This window comes from Micropterus salmoides, unplaced genomic scaffold (assembly GCF_014851395.1).
Source record: "Micropterus salmoides isolate LMB-PRFRI ecotype aquatic unplaced genomic scaffold, ASM1485139v1 Ms_hic_scaffold_6, whole genome shotgun sequence".
Classification (NCBI taxonomy): domain Eukaryota; kingdom Metazoa; phylum Chordata; class Actinopteri; order Centrarchiformes; family Centrarchidae; genus Micropterus; species Micropterus salmoides.
In genome coordinates, this window is record NW_024044348.1 from 13271928 (window position 1) to 13295529 (window position 23602).

The 23602-nt window shown below is 41.1% G+C and overlaps 1 protein-coding gene across 11 annotated transcripts in view; it reads left to right on the forward strand.

The window, feature by feature from the left end:
• baz2ba (bromodomain adjacent to zinc finger domain, 2Ba) overlaps positions 1–22392 on the forward strand; it is a 64171-nt gene extending 41779 nt beyond the window's left edge. Inside the window, exons 8-37 of one of the 11 annotated variants that reach the window (XM_038702204.1) lie at positions 1680–2439; positions 2994–3263; positions 3972–4032; positions 4167–4275; positions 5087–5188; positions 5770–5992; positions 6510–6602; positions 7878–7939; positions 8229–8294; positions 8963–9028; positions 9317–9361; positions 9637–9669; positions 11566–11631; positions 11959–12099; positions 12641–12895; positions 13210–13433; positions 13952–14026; positions 14107–14338; positions 14432–14494; positions 15136–15280; positions 15661–16472; positions 16619–16871; positions 17117–17272; positions 17534–17694; positions 17789–18108; positions 18704–18839; positions 18952–19098; positions 19701–20002; positions 20641–20784; positions 20943–21099. In XM_038702204.1, coding sequence (XP_038558132.1) covers positions 1680–2439; positions 2994–3263; positions 3972–4032; positions 4167–4275; positions 5087–5188; positions 5770–5992; positions 6510–6602; positions 7878–7939; positions 8229–8294; positions 8963–9028; positions 9317–9361; positions 9637–9669; positions 11566–11631; positions 11959–12099; positions 12641–12895; positions 13210–13433; positions 13952–14026; positions 14107–14338; positions 14432–14494; positions 15136–15280; positions 15661–16472; positions 16619–16871; positions 17117–17272; positions 17534–17694; positions 17789–18108; positions 18704–18839; positions 18952–19098; positions 19701–20002; positions 20641–20784; positions 20943–21099 — 5679 coding nt within the window. Of the gene's footprint in view, positions 1–1679; positions 2440–2993; positions 3264–3971; positions 4033–4166; positions 4276–5086; positions 5189–5769; positions 5993–6509; positions 6603–7877; positions 7940–8228; positions 8295–8962; positions 9029–9316; positions 9362–9636; positions 9670–11565; positions 11632–11958; positions 12100–12640; positions 12896–13209; positions 13434–13951; positions 14027–14106; positions 14339–14431; positions 14495–15135; positions 15281–15660; positions 16473–16618; positions 16872–17116; positions 17273–17533; positions 17695–17788; positions 18109–18703; positions 18840–18951; positions 19099–19700; positions 20003–20640; positions 20785–20942 lie in introns of all 11 variants that reach the window. The other 10 variants (XM_038702208.1, XM_038702203.1, XM_038702205.1 and 7 more) reach the window with 10 other exon arrangements.
• Positions 22393–23602: the final 1210 nt, after the last annotated feature.

Below are 23602 nucleotides of genomic sequence, written 5' to 3' on the forward strand. Positions count from 1 at the left end.
TTCTTCATTACCACACCATAACCGGCACCTCTTTTAATCTGCTTGCCATTTACCACATTTATTTAACACAAGATCCAGGATAGCTGGCAGATGCTACATAACTGTTACTTTTGGAGCTGTACAGTCAATTTAAAAATGAAATCATAACAATGACTACTGCAGTTTCTCATTCACAAGAGGCTGGTATTTTGTATCAGAGAGAAACATATTCTAAAGGGCCTCTTTAAAATTATAAAATGGCCTTAAGCGAACGCTTACAACTGTATTTGGACATCAGAGAGACTCTTTGTTTTGTATAGTTGGTTTAGGACGCAGTACTTGTTTGAGTTAACTGGTAGAGCACTGGGATTAGATATAGACGCTTAATAGTTATTGCCAAGAAATGTTTCTGTTTCTACATTTGGTGTGACTGTCTTGAGTTATTGTGCTAACCCTGGGAGAGAAAAGAGTTTAGATTAAGTGAATGTTTTGTTATTGTGTACTATAGTTAATTATAATAGTTGTCCCGATAGGTCATTTAGTCATTTGTAATGAACACTAGGAATGTTTTCAACATGCACTCTGCTACTGTTTGTAACTGATATCCTCCAGCCTTGTGTACCTTGTCTACCACGTGTAGTCCCTTACACAAGGTAGTCTAGTATCTTCACAATCTAACTTAGTACTCATACAGGTTAAGGTTTTTTTTGTCATTTTGGCCAGATAGTTTTTGCTCAAGTTAGCACTCTCTAGCATCTTACACCTCTGGATGTAAGTGTCTATCACACTGTCTCGGCTGGTAGTTTAACTTTAAAGCTACTACAACTTAATTTCGTAGATAGTTCATTAAGCTCTGTGGCCACAGTCACTCTACTGCTGCAAAGATTAGCCTGTTGAAAATGGTTAATAATTTTAGTTTCATTACCATCCTTTGTGTCTGCATACGTGCTTCTGTATAATTTATACTTTTCAATTGGTTCAGATGAAATGGTACAAAAATCGACATTTTTCTGTGCTTTTACTATAAAAAATCCCCTCTCCTCAGATTAAATATGAATGATAGCACAATAATCAATAAGCTAAACCTTTTGAGATCAGCTTATTCTGTAAAAATCATTTCCCCTTTCCTGTTTTACCAGTATAGAGAAGTTTACAACAAGCTAAATTCCCCCTGTGGTTTTAGCACTGTTACTGTATTTCATGGTCTGTGAAATTGATTTGTTTCACTTCATATCACATCCAGTTGAAAGTGTAACGTTAAAGTCTAACCTGCCTTTGCTTAAACACAGATTGAACCAAACCTGTCATCTGTGTAAAAAAGGCAAACATGCCCAGCTGCATGATGATAATAATGAGCTTTTCAAATGTGCAGACAAGTAATTACAATTTTAGAGAGATACTGTGAACTTGGCCGAGTACAATGCCTTTGGTTATTGCATTTATGTTCTTTTTGTTTCTCAGAAAGGGGCTTAGACACAGTTAACTGTACCAGTGTTTGGCATTGTAGTTTTGTCACCTGCTCAAACAATCAACAGTGATACAAACTGACAGCTAGAGCAACTCCACTTTGTCCCATTTCTTTTCTAATTTTTTTCCAAACCTTTCTTTGTTCCTCTCATTCTGCCTTGCCCTCTCCCTCCCTCCCCGGGACTCCCTGCCTCTCCTTGTTCTCTCCCTCTCTCATCCTCCTCTATTCCCAGACTCTCATGTCCCAGGGGCAGACGTTCCCAGCTGAGCTAAAGAAGCAGCAGCAGGGGCCAAACAAGTCTCCCAAGAGGACGTCTCTGTCTTCATCACCATTGCCAACCGCTCCACCTCCTCCACCCCAGAACAATCACTCCAACCTCTTCCTCTCGAGTGCCCTGCTGGGGCTCCCTGAACCCCACCACCCCAATGGAGTCATCCAAAGCACCACTCAGGACGCACCTTTGGCCCTCATCACCAAACCTCGCAAAGACTCTGCCTCTCAAAGCAAGTCCCCTCAGTGCGACTCTGATGCTGGGTCTATGCCTGTCAATCTGAGCACAGGGGCGAGCAGGACCCAAGCAACCGCCCAGGCTGGGACCCCATCACAGACCCCCACTACCTCACCCCATGCCACAGGCCATGGGTCCAGAAAGAACAAGACACCCAGGGGTAAGGGACAGACACCAGGGCTGGGACAGGGACAGGGACAAGGACAAGCAGACACTTTAGCTGCCTGGAAGGGCTTCTCTCAGAACCATCTGGTACAGTCTCTAGTAGATTTGTTTCGTGGTGGAGAATCCGGGATTGGGATTCCTGGAGTTAGTATCCCCGGAGTTGGAATTCCTGGAGTGGGGATCCCTGGGACGTGCAACCCCACAGCTGGTCTCCCAGCTAACAAGGAATCTGACGACTCGGGGGATGATGATGATGATGAGGATGACGACCTTGAGGAGGAGGAGGAGGATGAAGAGGACTCAGATGATAGTTTGTCAGGTGTGTACCTTCTAAGTAGAGGAATAAAAGTACCTTTCATAATTTAATAATGTGCTGGTGATAAAAATATTTACATATGCGCTGCAACTAACAATTAGAAATTACTCCTGTGATTACTCTCTCAATTAGTCAATTAATCATCCACTCTATAAAATGTCAAAATTGTGAAAAATGGCAATCACATTAAATTCCTTGAAATGTCTGACCAACAGTCCAATACCTAAAAATATTCACTTTACAATCCCATAAGACAAAGGAAAGCAGCAAATCCTCACCATGGCTGGAACTACACAATATTATGTGTTTTTGCCTAAAAAATAACTTAATCGATCAAAATAGTTGAAGGTTATCTTTCCGTAGATCAACTAATCAATTAATCGACTAATTGTTTTAGCTGGAATCAAGATAAGGTTCTCTCAGCTCAGTCTGCATTCTTTAAGAAATCCACTTGAAATCATAGAAATACAGTCCACCTGTTTTGGTGAATTGATAATTCATCATTAATTTTCAATATCAGCTCCTTACTCATCAAGTGTCCTGGACTCCCATTTCAGAGTCTGACAGCAACTCAGACAGTGATGTCTCTGGGAAGAAAGTGAAGGAGTTAAAGCTGCTGCCGTCTGGATCATCTAAAAAGGAGATGACTCCCCGCAGGCTAACCAAAGGCCCAGAACTACTGAACACCTCAACCAATCACACCGCCACCAGCTGCTCCCCTCTCAACCTACAGGTCATCAAGTCTCCCACCATTGTCACCAGCTCCAGTGCCTTGGCCTATCACAGCTCTCCAGGCTCTTCCTCCTACAGCCTAGCCTCTCCATTAGGTAATTTGTTTGGACAAATGCTAAACTAAAAGCTAAATGTGCCTACTTATGTCACTGTGAACAGCAGAAGTTTAATTTTTTCACACAGGCATATACATTACCATAAAAAAAGCGATAATATACAGCAGAGGCTGTGCTTTGTTTAGTAAAGCAAAACTCTCTTCCTGAATGAAAGATCAACCCATCATCTTCAAATGATTGGATTGTTTAGGGAGGAAGGAAGAAGGCAGTGCCTAGCTGGAGCTCTGAGGTCCTGTAGGTACATGCCTAAGAGCCCTGACAACTTGTTTGGTACAGCAACCAGGTTCATGTCAGCCTTCATTCAAGGCGGAAAGATTACTCAATAGGACATATGTCTAGCTTGCCAGGAATGTTCTAAGCAGACATTCCAGTCTTTCTCCTTCTGTAATTCATTTTTTTTTCTGTTATTCTTCTTTTTTTTTTAAAAACAGACATTGTTCATCAGAAAAACATATGATCTAAATTATTAAATATCGAACTTGGCATTTTAGTTTTATGATTTCAATATAGCAGCCTAGACAATTGTGTGTTCAATTTTTGTGGTCACGTGATGCTTGTAAACGCAGTTCTTGATTATCTGCCAGGCACTGGTGTATTCAGGGCCTTGGACTGCTGCAGCAGTATGTGTGAGGTCTCCACACATAGGTTGTGCTGTCAGATTGATGGTTGAACTCTGTCCCTTCACAGGCTTAGGTAAGCGGAAGAGGGTGATGGATGAGAAGGAGTTGATGTTACCTCTGGAGTTGGGGTATGTACAAGAGGCTGGGCGAAAGAAAGCTCTTATAAAGCGGTTCACTTCAAAAAATGTTGTCACTTTCATGACCACCTCCACGCATGGTCACAAATGTACGATGCACACTGTTTTCATTCTTAAAAACCCAGGTGGCGGAGAGAAACAAGAATCAAATCAGTGGCGGGGCGGCCGCAGGGCGAGGTGGCCTACTACGGCCCGTGTGGCAAAAAACTAAGGCAGTACCCAGATGTGATGAAGGTATCTCGGCCTCACAGCGCTACAGTTTAGTCGACATCCGTGATACAGAAGCAAATGTTTTGAAGCATACAGATGAGCAGTTGAGTTTGTAACAGGGATACAGTGGGAATCATTGTTGGTTTTTTGATTTATTAGGCATATTTTTGCAGATAATTGCAACACTGCTCATCCACATTGTTCAAACAAATGCTTGTGCATCAGGATTTGTTGTATATTATGTATGTTCTCGCTCCAGCTGCACTGTACCCCCACCCCCACCCCACTTTCTGTGACCCTAATAGTGAGAGATGATATTCTTAGATTCACTTCTTGTGTCACTTTTGTCACCCCCCCCCCCCCCCCCCCCCCCCCCGCCCTCAAAAAAAAAAGATTAATGGTTAGTGTTGGGATGCACAGCTTTGGCCCCATTTGTAAAGTATGTTATAGTCTATAATCTCCTTTGATTGCTTCATCAGAAGCTCAAATACACTAATCGTCAGAACTGCCTTTGAGTGTGGTACTGCGAAGAGAAAAATGTGTACTCATTCACTCAGTGCTAGTCAGTCAGAAGGCAGTAAAAAGCCAAGCATGGCCACAGATAAATAAGAAAGGGCCTGAATTGTGCACCCCAAGGTCAGAACCGTTTTTCTCTCCTTAGAGCTTTTGCTCTTTTTTTGTCCCCTTGCTTTTAAAATGATTTGTAGCACTGCACAGATACACACCATAACCTAACTCCCTCCAATCTAGTGCCTCCCAGTTGCTTTTCAATGTCGCTAATTTCACAATTATTTTTCTGCCTAAACCAACGCCATTATTATTTTCTCTTCTGTAGTATCTATCCAGAAATGGAATAAGTGGCATCACGCGTGATAATTTTAGCTTCAGTGCAAAGATAAGGGTTGGTGACTTCTATGAAGCCAGAGAAGGACCCCAGGTGACTGCCTTTCATCTCTCTCTCTCTCTCTCCCTGATCCCTGTTCATCTTTTCATCTAGTGGCAGGCAAAGCTTCATGCAGCAGTCACTGTCAGGGCATGGATAGGAATCAACCAAAACCCTCAGTAGTCCTAGTTCCTAGACCACTCACTGTGCATGGATAAATGTAATAATCAGCTGACATTACTTCCACAGGTGACCAGTGATAAATGCTGTTATGTGGCTGTAATACATATACAAAACAGATAAATAAGGATATGGATGTGTGTATAATTGGAAGCTGAATAGAGAAAATATGTGTAAATATATACAGGGCTGAGGGGCCAGAAAAAACAAGACAGACCAGCAATGAGTAGTTCATCTTTAATAAATTGTTTAGCCAGCTTTTTACTGTGTATTGTAGAAAATGTAATTATATAATTTCAAAAAGAACAGTTTACTTTAAGCTGGATTAGTCTTGCTAGCTAATGATTGAACTGTTCTTTAGTCACATGACATGATGCATGTCAAAATGTTGTTCACGTTTCATCTCTCGCCACCCCTCCCGATCTCTCTATCTTTACTTTTTACTCTCTCTCTAGGGTTTACAGTGGAGCCTTTTGAAGGAAGAGGAGGTTATTCCTCGTATTTTGGCGATGGAAGGTCGTAGGGGTCGCCCCCCTAATTCAGAGCGTCAGTTAGCAGGCGAAGGTGGCAAAGGTTCCCGACGGAGGAAGGGACGACCCCCGAATGTGGGCGATCCACTGGTACCCGAGGGCCCCAGTCCCAGTGAGGTCAAACTTCTGCGCAAACTAGAGGCTCAAGGTGAATGGAGGAAATGAGCCCTGAAATATGTTTGTCATAAGTGTGTGTGCCGTTAATCAACCAGCCATTATTCAGGTAGCATAGGCCAAGGACGGGGTTGCAGTTTTAAATATTTTTTTTTGTAAATGGACATGTCAGTTTTTTCTGTCATGCTTGTTTGTTAGATCCACCCACTTCATATGTGGTATAGATACTGTCTTTTTTTGATGTTTCTGGGCTTTTGTGTGGCTTTGATATTAACATAGCTGCAGATGCTGTTATTACAACGTAGAAGCTTTTTAATGGTTCTACCCTCACAAACATATTTTAATCTGAGGCTATACCTCAGTATTTAAAAAGTATAATAGACAAAGTGCATACATATGCAAATCCTTATAAGGAAAAAATACATTTTCAGTATTTTATTTTGTTCGGATTTTACAAAATCATTTCAGTCAAATTTGCTAGGTCAGGCTACAGCAGCAGTATTTCCCTTTAAACTTTTCACTGACAATGCCCTTCTTCCCGCTCTTTGCAGAAATAGCCAGACAGGCTGCCCAGATGAAATTGATGAGAAAACTGGAAAAGCAGGCATTGGCACGTGCAGCCAAAGAAGCTCGTAAACAGCAAGGTAAACTCACGTTTTTTTGTGTGTGTTGTTTACAAGAGCACAGAGCTGTAACGATGTTTGCTGTGTTTTTATCGGTTGGTCAGTCCATTAAGACCTGCGGGGCCTCTGGGTACACTCACTCTGCTTATAGAGCCTTTGTTTGTATGTACGTTCATATTTATTTTCATCACTTTAAAGCACAAGCTTTAATTTTCTTTCTGCTCTAATCTTTATTGCTGCCATGGTGCTGGTTTCAAACATCATGCTTATACATTTTTTTTATTCCTATACAGTTCAAAAGTAAAAAAAGAAATTTTATCAAAATGTTTCTTGACTATTCACTTAGCCCTCACCTAAACTCGGTTATACTGTTGTAACTATTCTGAAATGTATAATGCACCAATACATTCAAACTGTAGAAGACAATTTTGATCTGTGCTTCTACAATTGCAACATTATGTTTACACATGTTTAATTCAACGTTTACATTTATTCATTTAGCTGTCGCTTTTATCCAAAGCGACTTAGAATTGCTATATATGTCAGAGGTCGCACACCTCTGGTCCAACTAGGGGTTAAGTGTCTTGCTCAGGGACACAATGGTGTCTCACAGTGGATTTGAACCTGAGTCTTTCACACCAAAGGCCTGTATCTTATCCACTGCTCCATCACCACCCCAAAGCTGCAGCTGCCTTAATATGGAAATTCAGATCCAATGAATTTATTTGTTGACAATGGCGACATAAAAACTCTCTGTATACACTGTCCTGTCTGTCTAAAATCCTAGAATCACTGGTCAACTCACAATTGATTACAAATAATTAGGGTTAAGAGGAGTTACGACCTGGTCATAAAAAATAATGCATGCTGCAACTAGTAGATGACTTGCTTGATAAAAATCTGTCCAAAGCTTCATTACTGATCATCACATTTTTTAGATAAGTTGCTTTCTGTGTGTTTGCACCTACTATGCACCTTACAACTTAAAGTTAGTCACTCATAGCTCTGAGTGACTTCAAAATTATACATGCTATTATTTTTAATAATGTTTCTCATTGTTTTAATGAGTATGTCTGTGTGTTTTGTTTAACTTTTGAGTGACTGACTCATCTTAGTTGTGAACTAGTAGTCAGAATTTCTTGTCCTCTTTTGTAAAATACATCTTGATCTCAGTGAGACCTCCTGAATAAACAAAGCATAACAAGTGTAATTCTCTCAGATATGATTACAGTTGGTTGCCCGGCTTTCTAGGTCATTTTTGTAGTCACTAACATAACACTGACATGACTCTTGCAGCTATCATGGCAGCGGAGGAGAGAAGGAAGCAGAAAGAGCAGATCAAGATTCTCAAACAGCAGGTGGGTCCGCTTCATATGTGTGCTGACAAATCTTTTTTTTCTTTCTTTTCTCTTCTAAGTGTCCTAACACGCATAGTCCCCATGTTCACTGCAGGAAATGCTGAACAGTTATTTTGTGGTGCTTTAAAGCTTGCTTTTCAATTATAATCATTACTTCTAGTACTAAACTTATTATTGTCTTTTTGCCCCTCCCAACTGGAATAGAGTGGTTGGAAAGTGATTACATCTAAGGATGTTTTCCAATGTCTAAAATACTAAGAGATTATGTTTTTGTTTTGTTTTTTAACAGGAAAAGATCAAGCGTATTCAGCAAATTCGGATGGAGAAGGAACTCAGGGCGCAGCAAATTTTGGAGGTACAGAATCTGATCCAACAGCACCTCTGATTAAGCAGAACATTCCTGGATAGCTACAGCCCCTCAGTCTATAGTGTTTTAATCTTCCTAAAGCTCATTACTGAACAGCAGCATGCATTGGAGGGAGTTGCGTCTTCTTAGGCATAATTCCACATGGAACTAATGCTAAATTGGTCTTGGTTGACGGCTGTTGAATATTAAAATGGCTGTTGCTGCCTCTTCAGACCTTATTTAAATTGGACAGAAAAGTCTTTTTTTCATCAGACAACAGTAACAGTTTAGCATAAGTGGGTCGAGTGAAAAAAAAAGGTGCTGTTTTCCACACACACAAACACACATACAAAGATGCATGAACATCCACACACACATACGCACACAATTATACTGTAGGAGCTTCAAAGTGTTTTAGCAGGACTAAATCAATTTTGAGTTGACACGGTTGACAAGCCACTCTTAACGGGAGGCTTCAACATATTCACAATTAGGTGTTAAAGAGATACATTATTCATTCGCTGTGTTTTACAAATTTCACTGGCATTCAGGAGCATAAAATCTTTGCTCAAACCAGAAAACTGCAAACAATCAGTTAAAGTGCAGCAAAGCCCTCAAACAAGACTGACTGATATATGTCTGTCTCTGTGATTCTTGACCTTAATCTTTATTCATAGGCCAAACGAAAAAAGAAGCAAGAAGCCGCCAATGCCAAAATAATGGAGGCAGAAAAACGGATAAAGGTATGTTTATATTTTTAACAAAACCCTTGAAACAGATGTAAAATTACAGTTAGTATAATATTCAAACATGCGTGACATGGAACTCTTTTTGATCAAGAATCACATGAATTACATTATTTCCTATGCACCATGATGTGGGGCTTGTTCCACTTAAGAAGTAGCTGGCAATAAAATTACAGCGGCCCTTTGAAACGTGCTGAAATTCCATCAGTCTGTAGTGATTTTCATGATATTGGCACAATGGAAGCATATTGATTTTTCCCTCATCTTCTCTTTCTTGCCTTCAAGGAGAAAGAGTTGAGGAGACAGCAGGCAGAGATTCTCAAACACCAGGTAGGCATTCACTACAACTTGCTAAGCCTCTTGAACGTAATGGTTTCTGCTGAATAAAACCATTTACCTCAAACTTCATTTGAATAGGAATTTGCAGGTGTGTGTGTGTGTGTGTGTGTGTGTGGTTGTGTGTGCATTTAAATACAGGTATGTGTGAGTATATAGAAATGTGGTTAATTACCAAACATCTATTTAATGAAAGTCTATTAAACCCATGCTTATTGGTATTGGATATTACTTCTGTTCCATAATATTTTGCCAACTCTCTCTGCCAGGAGTTGGAGAGGCATAGACTAGATATGGTATGGGTATGTTTATTTTTGTACATCTAACACCTGCATCGTGTAACTGGTTGTGTTATGGTTGTCATAGCAATGCATTAAGTGTAGCACTGGCTGCTGTCATACTACATTCTTCTGCATGGCTTTCCAGCAAAACCAACAAAAGAGAAAAAGAGTCAGTATGCTGCCTCCATCTGCTCGTCCTGAGGGACAACTGACCCTGTCACGGTGGCCAGGCAGCTTCTGTCCCCCCTCCCCCATCCTCCTTCTACTCAGAATGCATTGCAAAGGCTACTAGCCAATCCACACTCACTGTCTGAAAGTGCACTCGAGGAGTTTCCATCCATCACATACTGTACATTGTCTAACTGTTGTATTGGACTAGCCTGTGTTACCCATGAGTGCTTGACGATTTTGGCCCAGACATCGAGCTTGTGTCTGTTCGTCCGTGCATCTGTTCTCCAGTCCACAGAGTGCTGGACTTTAACCTGCCCCATCCCAGCCTCTCTGTCATTCACTGTTCCTGTACTCTGCACAAAGAATGAAAACAGCTACTGAGAAACATTTTGCCTTTATGGTGGAGATACTTACAGATTCCCACCAGTTTGGTGAGGGTACAGCACAACCGTTGCTCAACAATACCCTGATAGACTGTAGAACGACAATATAATCAGTTCCACCATGGGGACAAATATGGTTCTGTGTAGCATTTTATTTTGGCCTGGCTGTCTTGCTTGTAGCCCTTCTCACTCAAACACAGTCGCAGCTGAATCTACAGGTCTGCCTATCTGTTTCACAGTGGACTCTGAACCGATTGTTGCATCAACCCCTTGTCCCTCTACTCGGAGCACAATGAAGGGGGGGGGGGCAAATTGAGATACATGAAATAATCCTGGTATTTACAGTTGTCACATGCAATTGTATTGCTTCTGATATATTGTAGTTTGTTATCATAATAACCTTCAATGTTTTTGATGAATTGGAAAGCTAAAAAAAGCTGAATGCCACAGGCTTAATATCCTTTTTGAATGTCCTTTTTGAAGTTTTCTATTTGTAGATAAATCAAACCAAGAAGGACATATTGTAGCAGAGTGCCTGGCATCTAGCCCGTTTTGTTTATCACACTGACAAAACAGTCCTCACAAACAGCAAATTTTAGTCACTATGTGCTGGAAATGTCCTTGGCAAGCCCTAATAGTGGCAAAGTGTCTTTCTGTTGGATCACAGAGGAAATGACAGCCTGATATGGTGGAGCGGGAAACCTAAAGAGATCAAATGAAATGATATTCAGCCACCGGTGATTCCTGTGCCCTTTTGCAGGAGACTGTGTATCATGCACCAAAGAACAACATAGATGTCTCATCCTCAGCAGTCACATACTGTGCTAATACTTAAGCCGCCAAAACCACTGAAGTGGAACTGCCCTGTTTGTAGCTATCCTTTACCATCCATTAGTATTTGCCGCCCATCACCAAATATTATGAGAATGATATGTCAAATAAACATTAGAAGTGACTCATGTGATGGAATTTATTATTTTGATCATAACGCCAATGTGGCATATCAGAAGACTTCTGGCAACCAGCATTTTGTTGCTTTTGTTGCGTCAGCTTTAGTTTAAAGGCGCCGTCACCGATTCCAGCTGCTTCTCTTTTTTGAGCCTGTCATCACATCTACTTTGTATCGCATCTATGTGTTGCTTTTTGGTTGTCATCGTACTACTGTACTCTTCACTTATGCTTCCACCATACATGTGAAAGTGTATACATGTGAAGCGTTGTTTTGTGTTTGTTCAAGTATGGTGGCTCTATTGAATTTAGTCCATCCCAATTTTACATCAATACATACTAAATTTAGTCGACCTTGAGCACTGTATGTACAATGTGTGCTTGTTAATGTGCCTCTGTTTTTTTGCCACTCTAGGAGAGAGAAAGGAGGAGGCAACATGTAATGCTGATGAAGGCTGTTGAGGCTCGCAAGAAAGCAGAGGTAGCCCATATGCACACACATAAATGCAGCAATACACACACAGTCCACTCCATAAAAAGAGCCTAAGTCATTATTCCCTGGATAGATTCCTGCGTTCTCTCCTTTTTGTGCACTCTTTCCCTCCATTCATTTTTTTCCTACACACTTACCAATTCAAAAGATTCTGGCCCTCAAGCACTTTTCCTTTGAATGCATAGCAGCATTAGGCTGAATTCTAATACTGCTCAGCAAAGTCAAGTAAACCTTCTTGTCTGTTTTCACATACACACAAATGAGCACACGCACACTTTGCTTCCCTAATGCTCCCTTGAATTTTGGACTCTCTAGGAGCGAGAGCGCTTGCGGCAGGAGAAAAGGGATGAGAAGCGCCTGAACAAAGAGCGTAAACTGGAGCAACGGAGGCTGGAGCTGGAGATAGCGAGGGAGCTGAAGAAGCCAAATGAAGACATGTGTCTGTCTGATCATAAGGTAGTTACGACAGTAGCTCATCTGGTCAGTGGTGTGAATGTAAAGTTAATCACACACAGAAAAAATTGTAGATTTTAGTTCATACACACTGTGATGTGCAGCAGATGGTCAGCTTTTCTCATTTGAGTGTTGCATGTAGATTTAGGGCAGCAGGGTGGCACAATCACAAAAGTCCTGGCAGTTATTATTATTATTATTATTATTATTATTATTATTATTATTATTATTATTATTAAATAGTAAGTTGGACATTTTCTTGAGGGTCAGTACCTCATGGTAGGGAGCATTTTATATGCGGAAGTGTGTGCCCCCAAGTGGTTAAAAGGGAGTACTGCACAAGGTAGAAAATTAGTCATTACTATGAATTGGAAAGCCCCATCTTGATTACAGTCAACAGATGTGAGATATAATGACAGCTTTTCTCCCATTTCCCATAGTTGTTTAAATCATAAACAGTTTCTGTAGTCCAAATTACATTTAATGTATTACTAACAAATACAACAACAACAAAAACAGCTAACAATCCAAACTTTACCCACAGCCTCTCCCTGAGTTCTCCCGGATTCCTGGACTCATCCTACCAGGACGTGCTGTGTCAGATTGCCTGATGCTGATGCAGTTCCTCCGAGGCTTCGGAAAGGTTTTGGGGCTAGATTTGAATGTGGATGTGCCCACCCTGGGCATGCTGCAGGAGGGCTTGCTCAATGTCGGCGACAGCATGGGCCATGTCCAAGACCTTCTGGTCAAACTGCTTTCACTGGCTGTCTGTGATCCCGGTTTGCCACCCGGACAAAAGGTGAGCTAGTTCAAAGCTCATTAAGTCATGTAATGCACCTTATTATTATTATATATTATTATTGTGTAATTTTGAGCAAGTGCACCCAGCTTTCTAGTACTAATTTCGAGTACTAATTTTAGTGCTAATGCTTCTGTACTGTTTTTTCTATTGTAATATTGTTATTTTTAGGGACTTTTTCCTCTACTGCGAATACATGCTTATGCATATTACATTGTTAAAATGGCAGATAACAAGGTTAGAAGTCAAATCAACTTAAATTTGTCAAGGATGTGTTCACCAACTTTTTTTGTCAACCGCTCCTTCTCTATCAGACAAAAACCATGCTGGGGGATCACCTGACCAACGTTGGCATCAATAGGGATAATGTGTCTGAGGTGCTACAGATGTACATGGGAGCCCATTGTGCCAATACAGAACTGGCCCCTCTGGCCCTCAGTCTGAAGACCAAGGCTTTCCAGGCCCACACGCCAGCCCAGAAGGCCTCAATCCTGGGCTTTCTGGCTAACGAGCTGGCCTGCAGCAAAACTGTTATCAGGTACGAGAGGCAGCTGAAAGTAAAAAGTGGGACTGTCCGACCGAACATTGTTGAGTACTTGTTGAGTTGTCTTTGTGACATATAGTTGGATGGTGTATAATACTTCCTCAACCTCTGGATTCATATGCAAATTGAAACACTCCCATTCACCAACCACACACTTTTTAATATATTAATCTACTGTGTACTGCATTTACTTTTATATTGCTTAACACTGAAGTTATTCATTAGCCAATAATGGTATGTTTTATTGATGCAGTGGAAAAAGCTTAATAAAGCTGCTGTAGGGAGCAGTAATTTGAGAGCAGTAAAAGTCCTTTTGATTGTAAGCAAATTATGCAAGTACTAATTTGTGCTCCGGGATAACAGCTTATTAAACTTTTTACTTTGGCTGTAGATAGTTGCCAGCCTCACTGAGCTTTTATCTTTCACTCAACATATTTGCCATTACTTTACCAATAACAAAAACATCAATGTACATATGCACAAATGTAACAGGATTACATTTCCTATTGCAGTGAGATTGACAAGAGCCTTGATCAGATGGCAAACATGAGGAAGGATAAGATCATTATGGAGGGAAAGCTGAAGAAGTAAGTTTTCTTTAATCCTAAAAAGTCATGCTTTTACTTCTCTGTACACTATCATGCTGAACCTGCGTGTGTTGATGCAGGTTGAAGACCATTTATGCCAAACGTACTGGGAGGAGGGAGGCCAGTATGGGTGTGGAAGAGAACCAGTCTGTTTGCACTCCGTCCTCTGCCGCCAAACGCAAGAGGAAACTGGGAGGAGACAGCGACGATGATGATGAAGACGATGATGACAGTGATGATCAGGCAGAGGAGGAGGAGGAGGAGGAGGAGGAAGAAATTAAGAAGATTAAAAAAGTGGAGACATACGATGAGGTGAAAAAGATAGATCCGTCTACAGATCCATTATCAAAACTGACCTTGGAGGGTTGCTCACAGACATTTACTGTATTTACTTTGTCCTGTCAGGATGAAGTTGACCAAGCCACCAGTCTCGAGGAGCTGGATAAGCAGATTGAGAAATTAGCCAAGGTATGTTCTTCCTTAGAATGTACAAGTGCTGTGACAAAGTTAACAGCCATTAACATAAACGTATAAGGCATCAGAAAATCAATGCATGGTTGGTTGACACTGATAATGTGTGATTAAAAATGAGACATGCAGTGAGATTAAAAAAATTGTCTCTTGGGGAAACAACTATGAAAGAGATAAACCACAGGAACATGGAGTATTATTGCTGTTTGGTTATGCAGGACTTCTCTTGTATGTTGCCATGAACATGTGTTTATTTTTTAAATACAATTTAATATAATACATAAGAGGCAACCCCACAAACACCTCCCTACACATTAGATAACATATTTGATTTTGGAAAACCTAACTTAATTTCTTAATATCTACAACCTTTAAATGCTTTGATATACAGTGTGTATTAAAAACAACGAATGTGTTTGGTACATTTTATAAACATGTACACTGACATATTGCTGTTGCTAATGAAGGTATTAATTAGCTTAATAAATTACCTCATTAGTATAGCATGCAATGCTTAATATATCACGGTGATTACAAAAGGACATTTAGTAGCAAAAGTGTCTTTTGTTTACCTGAATGTCTATAGATCAAAATAAGGTATAGAAATCACAAGTATAGTATATTTTGTACCTTTGCAGCAACATCATCAGACCAGAAGAAAGCTGTTTGAAATATCCCATTCTCTGCGCTCCATGATGTATGGCCAGGACCGTTATCGCCGCCGGTACTGGGTACTTCCACACTGTGGAGGGGTCTTCATTGAAGCCATGGAGAGTGGAGAAGGTAGTTACAGTACAATGCACAAGTTTGATGAGATCTTAAATTATGATGCTTCTGATTGCATAGACACATTTTACTTACACTCAAAAAGTGAAAAATACAAATCATAGGAACAGATTTGATGTTGTATGAAGGAAGACATCTTGTAAATGTATCTGTTTAGCTGCATGTTCAGCTGTTTTTGGCAGTGTGAAATATGCTGATGATGTTTTACTTTATCTTAATTCTCTAAGACTAATTTGTGATTGCATCTGTAAACTATAATAATCTAACACAACTCTACTTATCTTCCTAGGCAAGTGTAGAATAATGTTGCAGTATAATCAGCCACGGTAGTTGAGTTTTCAGCTACATTAACTGTACGCTTTCTCATTTCCCTGCAGCTCCAGAGGAACTGGAGGAGGAGCGACAGAGGAGGAGGAGAGCAGCAGAGGAGGTCAAGGTCAAAGACGAACCTCAGGAGATTGAGGTGCAGAAGGAGAATTCTGCCAGCCTCGATGGGCAGGGCATTCGAACACAAGGCTTGGAGCAACAGGAAGAGGAGGAAAAGGAGCATGAGGGAAAGAAGAACTCCCCAACCCTCTTCTATCAGCAACCAGGCTGTGTATCCAAACTGTGCACATTCCGGGATGTCAACAAGGATGTTGACAAAGAAACTGTGAAGCCAGAGGATAAGGAGGGTCTCCATGTGAGGCAAAATGGCAGCCCCATCGGCACCCCTATTGCCACAACCACAGTGACATCATCCTCCCCTACTCACAATACCTCAGTAGCAACAACCCCTACCATGGTGACCACTAATGACACTACACACATCCCTCCCCAGGTCTCAGCTTCTTTATCCGTCCCGTGCCTGCCAGCCCAGCGTGAAAGCCCAGGGAACACTCCTCCAACCTCATCCCCTGCTCCATCTCCACACCTCTCATTCCAAGCCAACGACCAGCTGCTCAGAGTCCTCACAGAGAGGAGCGGACACTGGTTCAGTCTGCTCCCTCGCAACCCCTGTGACCTCGCTTCCATCACCACAACTCCTCCAGGAGTGCCCCGTGTGTCTCCCCAGGCGTCCTCCACCCCAGCCAGGCCCAGATCCCCACCTCCATCCCCAGCCCTGCCTCTCACCCCTTCAGCTGCCTCAGCGTCCGCCAGCCCGCACCACCCAGCTGGCCTCCTCAACTACCCACTATCAGCCCTGCAGGTGAGGCTGCTGGCTGGACGCAAATAGAGATAGCTGTGTTCTGTACAGTTATTTTTGCCATGTATCACATTACCTTAATTGTAGCTGTTTTGCTCTCCTCTAACTCCACCTCCCTCACCCTTTTGTTTTTCCTCATTTATCCCCAGGTGAAGACAGGTGGTTCATTGCTAGGAATTTCTTTCGGAAGCTGGCCCAGTGGCATCATGAGTCCCAGCCTGCCTCTGTGCAGCAGCCCCAGCCCCATGCTGGGTCACTCTCTGGAGGGCAACACAGCCGCAAGTGTCTCCAGTAAGAGTGAATCTCCTTTACCTCGCATTGAGAAAACCTTATCCATGCCCTCTCCTACCCTGGAGATGCCCAAATCCCTGGACCATCCCACACCTCGGCCTATTCCAGACGGTGAGTGACAAAAAATAAATAAAAGTAGAAGCCATAATCAACCCCCATTGTTTAATTGAAAAGAATTCACCTGCCTGAAAAGATTTCACTTGCTTGAATAATCCAAGATAATTGGATTGGGGAACGTTCTGCTCGGCTGTACGCAATTTCATTTGGGTATAACATAACTGAATGAAGCAGCTTTTTACAGTGATGTATGTTCAGTGTCTTCTAGCTTACATGCCTGTTTGTGCTCATTGTCTCAGAGATGCTGACAGGGTGGTGGCGGGTGTCTGACATCGAGCAGCTGAGGGCTTTAGTCAGTGCTCTCCACAGCCGAGGCATCAGAGAGAAGGGCCTCCAGAGGCAGATGCAGAAATACACAGAGATCATCCCCCAGGTCTGCACAAAACACAAAGACGGTGAGTGTTTCAACACTTCCTCTGAGCACGTAATCGCTGTATTTTTCTTAAAATCATAGTATGATATACAGATTTGGTGTGCTGCCATTCAGCTTTCAAAGCATGATCCCTGAATACACTGCAAAGACAGTGTTACTTATGATTGAATTTCCCGAATATCTGTGCTTGTTTGGCTACCTTGCTCATGTGTTTACCTACATCAGTGAGTGTGTTTGTGTGTTTATTTGAGGCTGACTGATATCTTTCATGTTGTCCATCTAGCGGCCATGATCGAGCTGCATGAGCTGGAGGAGAGCCAGGTCAGTGTGGAGTCAGTGCGGGGCTGGTGTGTTGAGGAGCAGGCGATGGAGATGGACATTGCTGTGCTGCAGCAGGTAGAGGAATTGGAAAGGAAAGTCACTGCAGCCAGCCTGCAGGTCAAGGTAAAATACTAACACAAGAACACACCCTGAAGATTTTCTTAGTAGTGTGAAAAAAACATGCAGAAAAGACCAAACAGCTGACTTCCCCTCCCAGGGCTGGACATTTCCGGACCCTCAGTCTGAGCGAGAGGACCTGGTGTATTACGAACACAAGCCTCCCACCAAATCGACGCCAGCGTCAGTAAATTCAGGAGACAAGGAGCATCCAGAGGAGCGGGTGGAGAAGGGCGGGGTGATGCGTCATCCGGACAACCCGCTGGACATAGCAGTGACACGTCTGGCTGATCTGGAGCGCAACATCGAGAGAAGGTACCTGAGGAGCCCCTTAGGTACCACCATTCAGATCAGGCTGGATAATGTGGGTACGGTCACTGTCCCTGCCCCCGCCCCATCCACTAGTGCTGACAGGGAAGGGTAGGTCATTTCTCCAACCGAAGCTCCCCACTCTCCCACTAAGACCCTTTTCTCTCTCTGTGTTTGCTTTATGTTTTCCATATATCTCAAAAAGTGAGGGTCTTTGTTGCTTTCACAGCAGATTTTTGTGGTGGCTTGTTGCATTTTTGTTTGTTTCTTTGATCTTGTGCAGTTTTTTTGGGGTCGAGGGGGACTCCTCTCAGATTCATTTCCTGTATCGGCATTGTTTACTGATTTACTGGTTTGTTTGTTTTCTGCAGTCATCTGCATGGTGTTGTGCATCAGTAACCTTGGTTATGGGCATACTCATGGCTCCCACTATACAGCATACACTTACACAGGTTTTACTCCTTCCCTCTTTCTGCATGAATGTCCCCTGAACATAACAAAATCGGTGTTTACCTGGTGCCCTGCCACCCCAAAATCCTCATGCCTATCTCTGCACAGCTGGAGCTCTTTCTGGTCTGCTGTCTTGTTGGCGGCTGGTTGAGCGGATACAGTTAACTGCTTTGTGTGTGTGTGCAAATCCGCCCAAATATTCACATATGTGTACATTTTTGTCACTTTCCCATCATTCCTCATTGTCTTCTCCCAGCGGTGAGGAGGAGGTGGCTCATGGTATGAAGGTGTGGAGGAAGGCCCTGACTGAAGTGCGCAGTGCTGCCCAGTTGGCCATGTGTATCCAGCAACTGCAGAAATCTATTGCTTGGGAGAGGTCCATCATGAAAGTGGTGAGCAGCAAGTAGTATAGATCTACATCATATCTCCACCCCACTAATTAAAAACAAACTCTATTCAGGAAATTTACACCTGTTTTTAATGGATGCTTCTTTTTTTTTTCAGTACTGTCAGATGTGTAGGAAAGGAGATAACGAGGACCTCCTCCTGTTGTGTGATGGCTGTGACAAAGGCTGCCACACTTACTGCCACAAACCCAAGATCACCAGTATCCCAGAGGGAGACTGGTACTGCCCAGCCTGCATATCGAAGGTATCAGATCCAATTATAATGTCTCTGTAATTTCAAAGTTTAGGAAAATATTCACACCACAACATTTAAGGCATTTTCCAATTTTGGTATTTAACAGCCAAAACAGACATTTTTTTATTAAAACTGTTGATGGATTTACTTTAATTCAACCATTTTCATGCTTTCAAAGAATTGTGGAGAGTAGAGAGAGACCAAATACTGTAATGGCAACATCACCGGTCCTTCAAACTGGGGGCCGGCAACGTTGCCATTACAGTATTTGGTATACATCTTAACTAACAATTCCGCTAAGGTTTTATTATATTTCCCCTCACCTTTTATTGTCTGCAGCATAGATCTAGCCTTTGTCCTATAAAATGACAATAAAACTTTCCATTCATATTCATACTAATAAAATTCTATGAAGCTGGAAAACACAGAATGTTTTTATGTAGATGTGGTCAGGGAAGAAACTAATTAATATTGGTGGTGTAAGATATGACAAATTGAACTAATAGTTTGGAAAAGGCCAGTATTAGTACAATAAATTGGTCGAAGTGGACACTATACTATTAGTTTTAATTGCACCAGAGCTCAGAAAATGCATTGTTTACTCTCTGCAGGCAAGTGGTCCATCTCCCAAAAGCAAAAAACCTCCAAGCAAACAAGTAGCATCCAGTGGAGGAGGTGGTAAGAAAGGTGGAGAGGTAAAGAAGAATGGGAAGCAGGCAGGTAACGGGGAAGTGTCGGAGGATGACCCGGCCAGCGCCAGCAGCACACCCAAGAAAGGAGCAAAAGACACCAGCAGGAAGAGGAAACCCGAGGAGAGCTCACCTGCTCTGCCAGCAGCCAATCAGGAGAGCCCTGTGTGTGTGAAGCGAGCCAAGACAGCTAGAGACAACAACAGGGACCTGGGATTATGCAGGTACGTGCCCCTGACTTGCTCATACTTGTCTTTTATGTTGAATTCTTTTCATTTCTTTATCTCCCTCTTTCAAACTGTTTTACAGTAGCTGCCATTTACTGTAGGACTGAATCAAGCAGCCGCAGGGAGCTGATGTGTTTTCACTTTATCTGTATGTAAGAATCTTTTGTGATTTAACACTGACATTTAAGATCCTCTTTTTTGCCTTTTCTACCAACATTAAAATATTTTTTCAGCACAAAGTCTATAACTATAAGGCTGAGTTTTTTTGGCTAGTATAAAAACACAGACATCATTAAAGACTTCCAGAGCTTTTTTGCTGAAATTTAGCTGCCTACTGCGGCCCAAAATGTGAACCAAAACAGCAAAGTTTTGGGCTGTAAAACCAACAACAAACAATGAGCTGAAATATGCTACCAACGCTCTGTAGAGCTGAAGGAAACTGCAGTCTGTTGATAATTATCTGTATGTTTATTTTCATGAGTAACATATTTGATTCTTCGTTTATATAAAAAATTTCAAATATTGATTACAGCTTCTTTAAAGGACAGCTGTCCAACAAATGAAGTTCTTGTCTAACCATGTGTGTGTGTGTGTGTGTGTGTGTGTGTGTGTGTATTTGTGTGTGTGTTCAACAGGGTACTCCTTGCTGAGTTGGAGCGGCATCAGGATGCATGGCCTTTTCTCACACCTGTCAACCTGAAATCGGTTCCTGGCTACAGGAAGGTTATCAAGAAACCGATGGACTTCTCCACCATACGTGAGAAGCTTGTGAGCAGCCAGTAAGTTCCTGTCACTTCTTTTTGTTCTTTTTCTACTGAATGCCTTCAAGGCCCTTGAACTGAATTTAAAGTCAGTTTTAGTTACACCACAGTATGTGATGTATCAGCTGTATGTAAGTTGTACTTTCTCACCATAAGACCTTTTTTTTTCATTTCAGGTATCAAAACCTGGAGACGTTCATCATTGATGTCAACTTGGTCTTTGATAACTGCGAAAAATTCAATGAAGACAATTCAGACATTGGTCGAGCTGGTCATAACATGAGGAAGTTCTTTGAGAAGCGCTGGACTGAGCTTCTGAAACAAACAAACTAAAAGTCTGTTCAGATTCTTCCCATAAACCCATTCAACTTTTCATATCGGAGCACCAGGTTTTACTTTTATTTTTATTTTCTGATGGAGAATGTGGCTTTGCAGGATGGAAGAAGTCAAATCTTCATTAAGGAACCCATGGTCTGCTATAGAGAGATGTCACCTTGATAAAAAAAAAGCCGTTACATGAGGTGAGCTGGATTTTATTACAACAGGGATAAAAGCCCCAAAGAGTCCCAGTGAAATGGGGTGTTGTAGTGCAATACCATTCCCTGTCTCAGAACACTGCACTGAATAAATCCTCAACTGTCACTGTCTGCGCTAGAATACTTTCCACTACTTGTAAATAGCCTTTTGTTATTTAATCGTATTATAGTGAATGTATTTAATTTTGTAATAATTATTTATGAATCAAGGTCCACTTCATTTTCTATGAAAAGGAAGAATCAGCTGAACTGCTTTGAATTAAAAAAAGGAATGTGTCTTTGTGTTATAATTTTTCTCCCAAATATCAAACAAAGCCAAGAAAAAAAAAACCTGAAACTGTTTACACTGTTCAGTACTTTGGGGCATCAGAGGACTGTATTCATTTGTTCAAACTGTAAAACTGCATTTATTTACAGGAACGGCAGAGGAACAGTTAGACAATGGTGATTCATGTGTATATACTGTTTATTAATGTCAATATTATGTCTTGTTTGGAACGACGTGTAAAAATTGTTTAAGAATATTAAGATATTGTTTATGCCTTAGAATGATTGTAGCATTCTATTTTAGTGAACGTGATGAAAACATTATCATAAATATTGTTTGTACAGTATATACATATCCTCTGCAAACACTGTGGTATCCTTAATCTTGGTAGTGCCTACCCTTCCAACAGGGGCATGTAGGGGATGTTATTGTTTTTAGTTTTCATTCTTACGACAGCATTATTTTTTTAATATGATTTCAATCCAACAAGGCCTCCAAAGTTGGACAGTGACACAGAAATCATTCCTCACCATAGCAGATAAAAAAAAAGGAACAACAAGCATTCAGTTATGCTTCCATGATGCATTTCCTCGTAATCTGCCACAATACAGAGGACCTAAGGCCATTTGTAACCACTGTGTTGAACCTTGCTGTGTGTTGTGGCCTGATGGAGGCAGCTAGATTTTTTTGTATCCAAGTCAAGAGTACTTGAAGTTACTTTATTTAAGATATTGTGGAATAAAAGTATCATTCTTTTGTAGGAGCTTTATTTTTCACTAGTGTGTGGCACGGACCTATTAAAAGGATGTTTTTCAACGTAAATGTCTTAAACTTGTTTTATTTCAATTCCATCCTACAGAGCTGATTTTGAGAAAAGGTGTTGTGGTAGATCGATGGATTAATCACTTTTGTTCACTCAAATTAGAAATCATGTATGCATTTATGACCATAATCTGATTCTGAATTCAGTTTCACATGGGGGGAGGTCTTTTCAAGCTTAACAGTCGAAAGTTCATAGAAAGTTTATCCAATACCTAAGTCTGGTGCCAAAACACAAATGTCAAAAATTTATATATCTTTAAATGTGCATTAAAATTATGCAAATTTAAAAAAAGGAAGTTGTTAAGTTAATGAATTACAAAAACATTAATTTCATAAGGATGCTTGGAGCTTAATCTTAAAATTAGATTGATTTAAAGCAGAAAGTTGAAAATTTAGTTCTCTTTCCTTTTGGAAGTAGTCGCAATTAACACACATTTGGGAATTAAAATATGGATGACAAAGTTTTAAACTCCAAGTGCAAGCAGAAGTACGACAGAATGGAAATGTGCTCAAATCAGTTTGACAAATTCAGATGGCAAAAATGGCAAGTTCCTATTTTCCAGATCTCAGATAGTAATTTATTTCTGTTGAATGCAAACCTTAAAGAACCTCAAAGTTTTCACAACTACAAAAATGCATGAAGTCAATTGTGGAAGAACTAATTAGACCATTTACTCAAGTAAAAGTAGCAGTACCACACTCGAAAATTATCCATTGCAAGTCTGATGTCATTTAGGTGAAATTACATCAGTATTGGATTCAGATTGGCTTCTGTCAGTGTTTCACATTTGATGCGTCAACATGTAAGCAGCATTACACATTCATCATATTTTTTGTCTGTAGCTCTGTGTTAACCTGAAAAGTAAAATAAGGCTGTAAAATAAATGTAGTGGAGAAAATCAAAACGCAATATTTCCCACTGAAGTGTAGTCCTTGCCCATGTGAAATGGTCACATGGTGGATTCACAGATACAATATCACTATCTGCCTGACAATGAGCACACCAAATATGCCTACTAAACACATACAGTGATGAATTATAGGTGCTAAGAGCCCAACAGTATTCATAAGAAGTGTAATTATAAAATATTACACATGAATCATTTTCCAATGGATTCCAAACGGCCGTGTTCACGCAATGAAATTTGTATTTATAAGTCCTGACTGAACACCTTCTGAAGTCTTCAGATGGTGTTCAGTTACACAGAGA